Here is a 14,635-nt window from a genome sequence, read left to right on the forward strand (position 1 = left end):
ATTAGATGACCTCTAAGATTCTTTTTGACTCATTCTCCTAATACTTTGCACATTTTTGTTCTATTTATACAGATAATCTATGACTTACAATGCCATGATTTTTCTACTTTACAATGATGCAGAAGCAATATGCATTCAGTACACTCCTCAACTTACATTGGGGTTACATCTGTTAAACCCATCATAAGTGGAAAATATCGCGTCAATCATGATGGGTTATCAGGATATAACCCCATGTAAGTTGAGGAGTATCTGTCTATATTAACAGATACTATATACCTTATCTATTTCTAAAAAGCAAATGTGTTAAATCATGTGTCAAATGTCTTTTACTACAGAGTATTATGATAGGCAATGTATACAATCAAACACACTAAAATGGGACCCGTTCTAGAAGTTTTAGTCTGTGGCAGCGTTTCTCAGCCTCACAACTATTGACATTTTGGGCTGAGAGATTCTCCTTTGTGAGGATATGTCTTGTTAATTGCAGGATGTTTAGCAGCATCCCTGGCCTCTACTCACCAGATGCTAGTAGGATCCTCCCAATTGAGCCAATCAAAATTTTTGTTAGAAAATTGCTACAAGTCCCCTATGTGGCAAATCACAACTAGTGGTAAACACAGATATATTTGGTTAGATACAAAGATCAAATAGATCATTAAGCAAAGACTGAAGAAAAAATATGAAAAATTATTTTGTTTATACACAGGTAAAGGAAAGAGTACAGTTAGTGTGAGTGGCAGGATTTGCTCACTTAGAGAAAATTTTGTCAGAGGAAAAAGTGACCAAGGTGGTATCAATATCAGGAAAGTTTCATAAAAGATACAGAACGTTTGTTTTCATTTTACTTAAAGAAAAGAGAACTTTATAAAATAGTAGGAACTTGATGTTCTGGTTGCCTAGTGTGGTTTAGGTGATGGTTTTGAGAGATTGCAGGTAAGTAATTGAAGTCCCTGTTAAAACAGCACAGTGACTTAAGAGATGAGTATAAGAAGAGGAAATGGGAAAAGATGGTAATCTGGGTTCCCTGGTGGAGCAGAAAGACATCTTGCTGTCCTAGTTTTTATAAACAGAAGAGTAGTGATGATGGAGCAATGCTTGGGGATCCATTTTGAGCAAAGAACTGAGTGGATATGAGGAGGGGGCTAAGCTGAGGAATGAAGAACAGGTAACATGATGGTTTGACTAAGAGATGACCAGGGCTTTTAGAGAAAAATAGTAGAAATAGCAATAGACTATTAATCATAGCTTACATTTAGTACTTAGTTCTTATTATGTTCAAGGCAGTCTTCTAAGCACTTCACATGTATTAACTTATTTTATTTTCACAACAATGTGTGAGGTGTTATTATACCCATAGAGATGAGGCCGGTGAGGTATGGAGATGTTAAGTATTTTGCTTAAAGTCTTGTTTATGTGGCAGAGTCAGGATTTGAACCCAGCAATCCAACTCTAGGGCCTGTGCCCAGTGTCTGTATTAAAAATTGATTTTTACACCCTGGTGACATCCGATATAATGCTGACTTTTTAAGAGGATGTTTATTTTATTTATAATTTATTCATAGCCTATTTCTAAAATATGAGGAAGCTACAGGCACTTGATAAGTATACATTGCCCTGGCATGGGACATATTTAGATTGAATCCCTTAAGCCAAAATTAGAGGTCACTTCAAATAATAATCTTAGGCTTGAAAGAAAAATTATACATCATCTAATTTTGTGGTTGAATCTATTCTAAAATATTAATTAATTCATTTAGGTTTTTTTTTTTTTTTTTTTTTTTTGAGACGGAGTCTCACTCTGTTGCCCAGGCTGGAGTGCAGTGGCTCAATCTCGGCTCACTGCAAGCTCCGCCTCACGGGTTCACGCCATTCTCCTGCCTCAGCCTCTCCGAGTAGCTGGGACTACAGGCGCCCGCCACCACGCCAGGCTAATTTTTTGTATTTTTAGTAGAGACGGGGTTTCACCGTGGTCTCGATCTCCTGACCTCGTGATCCGCCCGCCTTGGCCTCCCAAACTGCTGGGATTACAAGCGTGAGCCACCGCGCCCGGCCATTTAGGATTTTTAAACCTGCTGTTATTTGTAAGCCACTATGTGAAAGTTAGAGAAGCACACAGTTATCATAGTGATTGAAAACCTGAAGACTTTGCCTCTGGGTCTAAATCCTGGCTCTACCATTTACCCATTAGCTATGAGACCTGGTGGAATTACTTAAATTCTTTGTTCCTCACTTTTAAATGTCAATAATAGTATTCATGGTGTTATTGCAAGTGTTACATAAAACAATATATGAAAGTGCTTAACACAGTGCATAGTGTGTCATAAACTTAGTAGGAGTTAGTTCTTTTTATTTTGTAAGTCTGCTGCTTGTACATCTCATTATCTGTCATAGCATACATTATGTCCAACCTATAATTTAATCACAGAAAAATTAAAATGTGAGATTTAAAACTTACCAGATACAGTGTTAGTGCAGAGAAAATATAAAGTTAATAATGATAATGAAACTTTTAAAGTCTTAGTATTTTATTTTAAAATATCTGCCCATTGTAGGCTTTTGCTTTCTTGATACCATTTTGATAGGTCTGACTCTTTTTTAATGTTCTGAGATACGTAAGATTTTGTATATATTGGATGTCTTCCCAGCTCTATTGAGCTGTTTCCTTTATAGGCAAAGACCATAGGATCTTATTTCTCAGCTTCTCAACATCAAATTTAGGTAAATTCACTGAAATGCCAAGGGAAAAGTTAAGAGATGCTGTAGTTAGAGCTGTACTGTCCAATATGTAGTGTTTGGCAGCATATGGCTATTTAACCTTGGAATATGGCCAGTCCAAATTCAGAGGTACTATAAGTTTAAAATGTATGTGAAATTTCAAAGAGTTAGTATGAAAAAAATTAATGTAACCACTTCAATAATTTTATAGTAATTATATGTGAAATAATGCTTTTGATATATTGGGTTAAATAAAATACATTATTAAAATTATCTTACATGTTTCTGTTTACTTTTTAAATATGGCTACTAGAAAATTCAAAATTGCATGTGTGGCTCATGTTATAGTTTTATTGGACAGTGATGGTTTAGAGAATCACAAGATATATTAGCATATCTGAGGCTTTAAAATATCCTGCAATAAAGAAAGCTGCTTAACTTAAAAAGAACTTATTTGACAAAGTGGTCTGATTACAGAACATCTCTTAAGCTCTAATGATATAGGATTCTGAGGATTAATTTTTAGGAAATTAAAGTCTGGAAGAAACATGTAATTAAACCTAGAATTCCTTTTGCTAGCCCTAATTAAGTTGAATATGAAATTTTTTTTCCTCTTAAAACTCCAAACATTTCCACTTCACAATGTTATTTTTGTTGGTTAGTAAGAATTAGGTTGAGAATAGTATTTTTGTTTTTTGGTTTCCTATTTTTTGAGAGATTAAATTCCATGGAGAATAAATTATATATTTATTATGGAGTTTATTTTCAGTTAGTTGAATCTTCTAGCTCTTAACCAGAAAGCTGCACTCTTTCATAATGATTTAAGCATTGCTGTAGATCCTCTACCTTTTTCTGAGGGCAAGCTTCCCTCCTCTCGGCCTAGACTACCATCATTTCCTACTAATTAGCTTCTTGCTGCCATTTTTACCTTGCTCTAATTTATATCCCATATTTCAAAATTATATTTTTAAACAAAAAACAAGCCCTGTTGCTTTCCTGCTTAAAATTCTTCAGTGGCTTCCCATTGAATTTAGGTAAAAAACCCTAAAATCTCTAGTATGACCTACATGATCATCAGTCTGTTCCCCTTTCTTTTTTGATCCCAGAATCTCAGTCTGGCTTTCCTCGGTTACTCCAATCCTTTTTCATTTCCAGGACTTCCATACACTTTGCTATTTGGAAAGGCCTTTACCAAACTCTTGTGAAGATTCCAGGCCTTCCCTCTTGATCAGATTGGCAGTTGTCCAGACCAATATATTCTTCCTTCTCTTGGTGAGACACAGTTCATTCTTAGGCAAGGGTTATTCAGTCCAGGAAACCACATCCCGTTTCCCTGCCATCCCAGTAACTAGTGCTTCACTTCTCACATCTTCCTTTTTCTTCCAAAGTCTTATTCCATGTCTTCATTAGTTTCTTTTCTAAAACTTCATAGATACTAGTTACTCTCTGGGGTCCCAGAAGCAATAGTATTAACCCTCACACAAATCAGTAAATGCGAGTAGTAGTTGGTTAGATGGATCAGTCATGGTAGATTTTTGTCTATTTTAATGTAGCAGATAGGAGATTCAAGCTTTTTTTTCTCTCAAGCTTGAGAATACAGAGGGCATCGGTTTGACTTACCTCGGAAAAAATGCCAGCAGCTAACAATGAAATTCTACCCATCACAGGCTGGGTATTTCTCTGATTTTTTGGGTTTACAGTATTCCTAGAGTTACCAGAAAACTGTAGTGGACAATTAGTGGTTGATGCCAAGAGAATGTTTGGAACTTTGAGAATGTTGGGGTGGACATTAATCAGTTGATATAAGCTTTGGGTATGGCGGACAACGTTATGTTATAATCATTAGAAGAACTTTCAAAGGAGATGAACTATTTCAGAAACATTCTCCCTAAGAAACTTTCTCCACCAAGAAAGTGACCTAGTATATTAATATTTTTGTTATATGCAATGTGCCCTGTTAGTTTTGTTAGAAAATGTACATTTTATTATATCCATTTTCAAACCGATTCTGGTAGTGGGGTTTTAAAATGATAAATGAGGTTCAAAATGAATTCCAGCCTCCTTTCTTTTAGAAACAGTGTGAGATTGAATCTGCATCAGGCGTGTTTTTACATGCTTGGCTTCATAATCTGTCTTCCTCCCCCTGTATTGTTTGCCTGGAATCTGCACTAAAGATAAGGCAGAGTGCAAACCTGATCATTGGCAACCAATCAGAAGAACTTTATGTGGAAAACTCCCTTCAAGGAGGTACAGGCAGCATAAACAAAATTTTTGAAAAAGTGGAAGCAAAGGTAGAAAAATATGGTTGAAATGGCTAAAACAATTGGTACTGGTTTTAAAACTATATTTCATTTCTGATATGAAACCTTATCTTTTCTTTTAAAGAAACACCTAACAAAATATTTATCAGATCAACACCATAGGAAAGGGAAAAAGACATTAAAATTTAAAAAAAGATAAAATAACTAATATTTATCAGAAATGCTCACCCTTTAAAAAATCTGGAAGATTTTGATTATATATTTTTCCAATTATCTTCTGTTTGGTAAATTTCCAAGTAATTGGATAGTTTATATTTACTTTGTTTTAAAATGATTCAAATTTTCAATTAGAGTATAAGCTTTCAAAAACAATCTCATCAACCAGCAGACTTTTAGCAAATAAGACATATTTCAGAAACAGAAAATTAATTGTTATTTATGATAGTTATACCTAAAACCTAGTTGTTGTTAAATATTTACATGTCTAACACCGAAGTATAGTTAGAGGTCATTTATTGTACTCAATGATTTCTAACAACATGATTATTTTGGAACTTGAACCTATACGATTGGTTTTCATTTTTTTGAAACTTTAGGAGAATAACTTTATCTTAAACCTCTATTTTTCAATATCAGAACCAGAACAACCTGAGAAACTTACAGCCTTCAATATTTCTACACATTCCTTTTCTCTGCACTGGAGTCTACCCTCTGGTCATGTGGACAGGTATCAAGTGGATCTTGTTCCTGACAGTGGCTTTGTTACTATCAGACATCTTGGAGGTGGAGAATATCAGGTATAGTTTTCATTATTGTACTTGCCGAGCCTACTTGTATTTATATTTTGCTTCTAACAGGAAAGTTCTTTATTTTATGAAACCTGTCTACCACAAAAACTTACTCCTTATTGGGTTTTTGAAAGCATAGGTTGAAGACAAAAACGTTGATGTCAAACTGATGAGTTTAAGTTTCAGCATCGGTGAACTGTTACCTTAGCAACATCTGTGCTGCTTTTTTTTTTTTTTTTTAAGTTCACCCTGAACCTACAGCCAGTCATCCAAGGGTTCATGAATAGTTTAACAAAGAAACGGCAGAGCTATTGAGTAATACAGGCTCATTAATTGTGTACTTGCCAGAAGGATCTGTCTTTAAATCATTAATGCAGGCAACATTTCTCTCTAGAGCCATCAATGTGATTCTACTGGCTGAAAAATGTAATAAAGATGGATTTTCTTATCATTTTTCTTTTACTTTTTATTGGGACTTCAGAGACACAGGTATTTTGTATACACTAGTTAAAAACAAGGGCTAAGTCACGGGCTGTAGATTTCTCGAGACTTGAATAGTCGTTCCTTGTGACAGTGAACTAGGATAGATAGAAATGCTGAGTTAGGCTGTGATAATGCAGTATGTTTTATAAGTTTTTATTTTAAAGTTATTTGGTAAAAAGTTATATGATATAACAAATCTTATCTTACAATAATATGGAACTTATTGTGATGTTATAAACAGTGCAGAGTTATATAGTGAAGAGTTAATTTTTGTTATAGTGATAGATTTATTTTAGCTTGCTTGCTTTCCAGAAAGAATTTTAATGCAACTATTTGTTTGTGGTGTTCTAGGCTGATGTTTCTAATGTCGTTCCTGGTATTAGGTACGATACAACCATCTCTTCAATTTCTACAACGTACAGCTCACCTGTTACTAGAATAGTGACAACAAATGTAACAAGTGAGTATATGTTGTAAATTACTTTGTAAGTAAAGTATTTAGAGACAGTATAATTCTACTGGATGGAAATACTTATATTGGCAACATGTACATTAAATTCATGAAAACAGTGTAGAATAATTAAGGCAAAATGGAAACAAGAAAGTGATCTGCTTAGAACCTGCATTCCGCTGTTTCTTCAGCTTCCTTTACTTTCAAAGTGCAAAGATAATTACTCTATACTTGTTTGTGAAATAGATCAGAGACCGTTAATGCTAACATTTAAATAATACAGAACCATGAAAACGAACTGGCTACATTTGCTCAGGAAGGATTATTCCATCTGTAAGATTATTTCTTGTTTTCTTAGTTTTTCTGTGTAAGCCTTGCGTTAAGTGAATTTCTTTTAAAAATGATTTGGCATCAAAAGTATATTTGGCATGTAGTATTTATTTAGTAGCATTCCATTTTTCACATTCTTATAAAAGAATGTTTTTGGTATTCCACATAGTATTTTTTTAATAGTAACGGAGCTCTAGGGAGTGTAAACTTATATTGCTCTTTGGAAATTTCAAATTTTACATTTATAAATACTGTTATTATGTATTTTTGTGAAAATGCAATAATTATTTGACCTTTTAACAAAATGGATTTTTTAAAAATAGAACCAGGGCCTCCAGTCTTCCTAGCTGGGGAAAGAGTCGGATCTGCTGGAATTCTTCTGTCTTGGAATACACCACCTAATCCAAATGGAAGGATTGTATCTTACATTGTCAAATATAAGGAAGTTTGTCCGTGGATGCAAACAGTATACACACAAGTCAGAGCAAAGCCAGACAGTCTGGAAGTTCTTCTTACTAATCTTAATCCTGGAACAACATATGAAATTAAGGTAATTATTTTGTATATGACTACTTAGTGTTCAAACATTTCATTCATTTTAAAAGTGTGGGAGGTTTTTCCCACCTTGTCAAGCCTTTACAGCTGAATACAGTCAGTGACTGACAAACGACGTTCACAGTCATGGCCTCACACCCACCTGAGATTTTAAAACTTGGTAAAATGTTATTGTCTCTTTTCATTTCAATTTTATGCATATTTATATATTACCTATTTCATTTTTTCTGTGAATATTTTTGCATATATACATGTATGAATATAATACAATACTCTAGCAAATAAAAATTATGTAAAGTTAAAGACGGAAAAGTTAAATGCAAACAAGAGGCCAGGGTAGTTTGAATGCAGGTATGTAAACCACAGGATGTTACACAGTTATTAAAAATTGACTTGCAAATTTTATTCTCCAGTTTCCTAAAAACCACAGTAAAAAGGGCAATAAATCTGTTATACAGTTTATGTATGAAAATTGTATAATAATTGCATATGGGAGCTCAAGTTTTTTTTTTTTTTTTTTTTTTTTGGTGCTTTAGATTGGAAAGAAAGTCTTCATTGAAGGATTAATAGCTGCAGGACTGGATTTTGTAAACTTCTTTCCATAACAGCTAAGGGTAAAATAATAAAAGCAAACTTAGTAAAAATAATTTTGCCAGGTTTTGAGATATTGTGGTGTAAGAACATGGCCTTGATCTGTATATAAAATTTATACTCCAATGAAATGTCTTTTTTTTTATTTTTGATTCAGGGGACATGTGTGCAGGTTTGTTATGTGAGTATATTGTGTAATGGTGGGGTTTGGGCTTCTAGTATACCCGTCACCCAAATAGTAAACATTGTACCCAATGGGTAATTTTTCAATCCTCACCCTCTCCCACCCTCCCCATTTTTGAAATCCCGTGTTTATTATTTCCATTGTTATGCCCATGTGTACTCATAGCTCCCACTTGTAAGTGAGAATGTGTGGTATTTGATTTTCTATTTTTGAATTATTTCACTTAGGATATGTTCTCCAGCTCCATCCATGTTGCTGCAAAGAACATTATTTTATTTTTTTATGCCTGCATAGTATTCCATGGTGTATATATACCACATTTTCTTCACCCAATTGATAGATACTTAGGTTGATTCCATGACCTTGCTATTGTGAATAATGCTGTGATAAACATGAGTGATGATGTTTTTGTGATACAATGATTTCTTTTCCTGGATAGATACATAGTAGTGAGATTGCTGGGTTGAATGCGGTAGATCTATTTTGTAGGTCTTTGAGAAATCTCCATACTGTTTCTTGTAGAGGTTACATTTCTAGCAACAGTGTTTTAGTGTTCCCTTTTCTCTGCATCCACATTGCCATCTGTTTTTTTGCCCTTTAAATATAGCCATTCTGACTGGTATAAGATGATGTCTCATTGTGATTTTAATTTCCATTTCTTTGATAATTCCTAATGTTGAGCATTTTTTATATATTTACTGGCCACTTGTGTGTCTTCTTTTGAGAAATGTCTGTTTATGTTTTTTGTCCACTTTTTAATGGGGTTTTTCTCTTTGTTGTATTGTTTGCACTCCTTGTAGATTCTGGATATCCATCCTTTGTTGGAGGCATAATTTGCGAATATTTTCTCCAGTTCTGTAGGTTGTCTGTTTACTCTGTTAATTATTTCCTTTGCTATGCAGAAGCTTTTTAGTTTAACTAAGTCCCATTTAAGTCTATTTTAGTTTTTGTTGCATTTGCTTTTGACGTCTCAGTCATAAATTATTTGCCTAGCTCAATATCCAGAAGAGTTTTACCTAGTTTTTCTTACTAGGATTTTTATAGTTTCAGGTTTTATATTTAAGTCCTTAATCCAGAATGTGTTAATTTTTGTATATGCTGAGAGCTAAGGATCCAGTTTCATTCTTTGGGATATGGCCAGCCAGTTTCCCCAGCACCATTTATTGAACAGAATATCCTTTCCCCATTGTTTATTTTTGTCAACTTTGTCAAAAATCAGTTGGTTGTAGGTATGTGACTTTATTTCGGGGTTTTCTGTTCTCTTCCATTAACGTATATCTGTATTTTTGTATCAGTACTGTGCTATTTTAGTTACTATAGCTTTGTAGTATAATCTGGAGTCAGGTAATGTGATGCCCCCAGATTTGTTCTTTTTGCTTAGGATTGCTTTCACTATTTAGGCTCTTTTTTGGTTTCATATGAACTTTGGGATTGCTGTTCTAATTCTGTGAAAAATGACATTGCTAATTTCATAAGAATTGTGTTGAATCTGTAGATTTCTTTGGGCGGTATGGTATGTTGATTCTTTCAATCCAAGAGCATGGAATGTTTTTCCATTTGTTTGTGTCATCTCTAACTTATTTCATGAGTGTTTTGTAGTTCTCCTTGTAAAGATTTTCATCTCCTTTGTAAAATGTATTCCTAGATATTTTATTTTTTTTGTGACTATCGTAGAAGGGATTGAACTCTTGATTTCATTCTCAGCCTGAATGTTATTGGTGTATAGAAATTCTACTTATTTTTGTACACTGAATTTGTATCCCAAAACTTTATTGAAGTCGTTTATCAAGTCTAGGATTATTATTTTTGAGTTGTTGTTAGAGTTTTCTAGATATACGATTGTGTCATCAGTGAACAAAGATAGTATGGCTTCCTGTTTTCCAATTTGGATGCCTTTTATTTCTTTCTCTTGCTTGATCTCTCTGGCTATGGCTTCCAGTACTGTGTTCAATAGGAGTGGTGAGAGTAAACATCCTACTTTTGTTCCGTTTCTTAGGGGGAACGCTTTAAACTTTTCTCCATTTAGGATCATGTTGGCTGTGGGTTTGTCATATATAGCTCTTATTATTTTGACATATGTTCCTTTGATGCCTACTTTGTTGAGGGTTTTTATCATGAAGGGATATTGGATTTTATCAAATGCTTTTCCTGCATCGGTTGAGATAATCATATGGCTAACAGGGCTGGGAGAAAAATATTGAAAAAAAAACTTTAAGTTTAATAAAAAAGTAGAGTATTTTTACTTAAAAAACTTATAAAGGCTAAATTATTTAATTTAAACTTAATTTATTTTCCAAAAAAGTCACTAAGCTAAAGCTTTTAAAAACAGATAGCTTTGGCCGAGTGCAGTGCCTGTAATCCCAGCACTTTGGGAGGCCGAGGCGGGTGGATCACCTGAGGAGTTCAAGACCAGCCTGGCCAATATGGCGAAATCCCATCTCTACTCAAAATACAAAAAATTAGCCAGGCATGGTGGCGAGTGCCTGTAATCCCAGCTACTCAGGAGGTTGAGGCAGGAGAGTCACTTGAACCTGGGAGGCAGAGGTTGCAGTGAGCTGAGATCATGCCATTGCACTCCAGCCTGGACAACAAGAACAAGATGCAACCAAACCAAACCAAACCAACCAAACAAACAAACGAACAAACAAAAGATAGCTTTTGCTCTTTGCACATTGTGCTTTATAAAGTGTCTTTACAGAGTATCTTTTATACTTTATGAAACAGATAACTTTGGTTAATTATTTAAAAAAAACTTTAGCTTAGTGACATTTTTCAAAAATAAATCAAGTTTAAATTAAATAATTTAGCCTTTATAACTGAACCTCTTTCATTTTTAAATAAAACTTATAGTTAGCTTTTCATTTTTCTTCCAATCTTATTGTATTTACATGTCTGTTGTTGACATTTGGATATTGGTTTGAACATTTCTAAAGCGCCATTTTGCTAAGAATCATGAACTCAATGTAGTTACTTTCAACAAATATTTCTTGAACATTTACTATCTCTTGCATTTATAAAAAATGTTTTGTCCTTTACATAGTTGTTTTTTTTTTTTTTTTTTTTTTGAGATGGAGTCTCGCTCTGTCGCCCAGGCTGGAGTGCAGTGGCCTGATCTCAGCTCACTGCAAGCTCTGCCTCCCGGGTTCATGCCATTCTCCTGCCTCAGCCTCCCAAATAGCTGGGACTAGAGGCGCCCGCCACCATGCCCGGCTAATTTTTTTTTCTTTTTTTTTTTTTTTTTTTTAGCAGAGATGGGTTTCACTATGTTGGTCAGACTGGTCTTGAACTCCTGACCTCGTGATTCACCCGCCTCGGCCTCCCAAAGTGCTGGGATTACAGGCGTGAGCCACCACGCCCAGCCGTCCTTTACATAGTTAATATGCAAAATTTAACATCATCTCATTTGAATACTACACAAAGATGAGCTTATGAAAAGCAGTGCTAAATTAGGCCACAGGAAAATGCTTCCAGTTAAGGGATATGTATGACATTTCCAAGGGATAATAAACAGTAAGGATATCTTCTGGATCCTCCCACAATATAACATCAATATCTTCTTTGAGCCTTGAAAATAATTAAATAGAGAGAAGAAAATATATAAAACCTGTGTAAATATGTGACTTTATATAAATGAGATGTTCTTCCTAGAGGATAAGAAATACTGGGAGAGATTTTTGCTAGGAAGTTTTTTCTTACTGGAAGGATGCCTATTTGCAGAATTAAAGAACACGATCAGAACTGGAAAGCAAATACTAATAGTATGATTCCTACAATGAGAAAAGAAAAAAAAATTCTTACCTATATAGAAGTCAAAATAAAAGATTTGTGATGACTATTTTATGAAGAAAACATAGCTTAAAGAGTAGGCAACCTTTTTCTAACTGACATCTGAGTATTATATAATATAGGTATTTTCTGTCAATATGCACACATTCAGATTAATTAACATGTCAATATATGCTATTGGGGATAATTAAAAATTTTTAACGTGCTATAAGAAACTATTGCTGATAGGAAGGTGATTTAGTCAACCTAGTTCTGCTTAGATCTATTTTTATGGAGCTTGAATTTTTATTCCTTTGAATTCTCTCATTTAAGGTCTATTGGGAAGCCCTTTCTCTCCATTTCATCTCACACTTTATAAATCATTCTTGTGACCTTTACTCTGTTCAAATAAATGTTAGCCATTGCAGAATTCCAAAGGGTATTTGGCATGGTACATTTGATGTCTTCAGTATAAGTAATGTTATAGCAAAAATCCTGTTAAGTATTTTACATGTGCTATTTCATTTAGTCCTCAGCACAACTGTATAACATAGATACATTATTATTCCCATTTTAAAGACAAGAAAAATGTTACTTACAACAGTTAAGTAAATTGCTCAAAGCTACTATCTGGGAATTGGTAGAACTACAGTTAAGCCAAGGTTATGATTCCAGTCATGGTATTTGCAAAAGCTTGAGTCTTATTCTCATTAATGACATTTTCTCTTTCTATTCTAGTCTATTGGAAGAGATTATTCAAATCAAATTTTTTTATCTTTAAAATTCTAGGATTCTTAGTTTAAATTATTAATTAAACGTATTTATTTTATTTATTTTTTAAAACAGTTTTTTGAGTATTTATTTACCTGATTAGATTGTGAACTCTAAATTAAGGTACCATATACATGGTCTCTTGCATTTGTTACAGAAATAATTGTAGTGTCTTTTATGTAGTGGATATATCAGAGAAAGACTGAGCTTTCAAAATAAACCCAACTGCAACTGGATTCTTGCTCTGCCATTTATTCCTGTGTGACCTTGGGCAAGGTATTTGACCTCTCTCAGTCAGTTTTCTCATCTATAAAATTTTGACAATAATACTTTATTTGCTGATTATATAGATATCTTCATATTTGCCTTCTTCCTTGAGAGTATTAAAAAAGTATCTTTGGCATTTATCTTATGGATAAGTCAAAGTTTTGTTTTAAATTTTAGATTCTCTTTTTTCAGGGAGTAAAATGTTTGAACACAATCCTTTTGGTCTGTTGTAGGTTGCTGCTGAAAACAGTGCTGGCATTGGAGTGTTTAGTGATCCATTTCTCTTCCAAACTGCGGAAAGTGGTAATTTTCCTGTCATTTATATTAAATTGACTTAGTCATGAGTTTGTCATTTAAAATAATAAAGATTATAAATAAAAACTGACACTAAAATACATACAATTCTCAGTAGCATGGCCACTCAATTAGTTTTAGAGTTCTTTCGGATAGCTAATTTATTCCTTAAAATATATATTATTCTTTCTGATTATAAGGATAGTCAATGTTATCTTACAAAACTTTGAACAAACAAGAATAAAAAAATGAAAATTATCCATAGACTTATCATATTAAAAATGCTTTTATAATTTTGGTGCATTTCTGGCTTGTCTATTTCCCCCATTAATATATATCTATATGACTATACATTAATGAAAATAAGCTTGTGCTACATATGCAAGTTTATATCCTGCCTTTTCTTTTTAACATTAAGTCATAAGCATGGTATAATATAAGACTTTTGGAAACGTGGATTTTAATGGTTATTATATTATTCTGTAACATGCAGTCATTACCAAACCAATTTAAGATACCTCCATTCTTCCAGGGGCATAGAGGAAAAATCTTGATTTCACTTGTGGCTCTTTTCTCTCACAGTACACATCTAATCTATCAGTAAATCTTACCAGCACAATCGTCAAAGTGTACTCTGAATCTTACACTCATTGCTGACATCCTGTCCAACATTATTCCTAAGAATTGTTGCATTATATTTTATTTTTATTAGAATGCAGCTGTCCTGAAGTCCCTTAATTCCTACCTTATATCATTCATATAGACCTCCTTCCAAAGATCTAACTTTCTTATGTAATTTATATGGCTATTATTTATAAATTATATTTTAGCATCCTTTTGTACAATGTAAACCTAAACTCTAGTTATTTGGCATCTTAATACTAGGCATCTTAACTATCACTTATTTTTTTTTTATCTCAGACGTTTTGTTTCATTTTGATTTCTTTCAAAAGTGACTTGTCATGTTTGTTTTATATTCTGAAAGATCTTGGTGTTTTACTCTATCAGTTTTACACACTTTACCACGAGGTTACTGGGAATAATTTCTCCTAATTCTAGCTTCATATTGGTTTCATGCCAACTCAAATAGAACACAGATTATTATTATTATTACTCTGTATAATTAATAATTGATAGAAAAGCATAATGAAATTCTGAAGAAAGTTGATTTCGAAAA

The 14,635-nt window shown here is 33.5% G+C and overlaps 1 protein-coding gene across 1 annotated transcript in view; it reads left to right on the forward strand.

Moving 5' to 3' along the window:
• Positions 1 to 6,091: 6,091 nt before the first annotated feature.
• PTPRQ (protein tyrosine phosphatase receptor type Q) overlaps positions 6,092 to 14,635 on the forward strand; it is a 213,369-nt gene continuing 204,825 nt past the window's right edge. Inside the window, exons 1-4 of the mRNA XM_055236614.1 lie at positions 6,092 to 6,256; positions 6,602 to 6,710; positions 7,355 to 7,581; positions 13,398 to 13,467. Of these exons, the coding sequence (XP_055092589.1) occupies positions 6,203 to 6,256; positions 6,602 to 6,710; positions 7,355 to 7,581; positions 13,398 to 13,467 (460 nt within the window). The 5' untranslated portion in view covers positions 6,092 to 6,202. The remainder of the gene's footprint in view (positions 6,257 to 6,601; positions 6,711 to 7,354; positions 7,582 to 13,397; positions 13,468 to 14,635) is intronic.

Source organism: Symphalangus syndactylus, chromosome 13 (assembly GCF_028878055.3).
Source record: "Symphalangus syndactylus isolate Jambi chromosome 13, NHGRI_mSymSyn1-v2.1_pri, whole genome shotgun sequence".
Classification (NCBI taxonomy): domain Eukaryota; kingdom Metazoa; phylum Chordata; class Mammalia; order Primates; family Hylobatidae; genus Symphalangus; species Symphalangus syndactylus.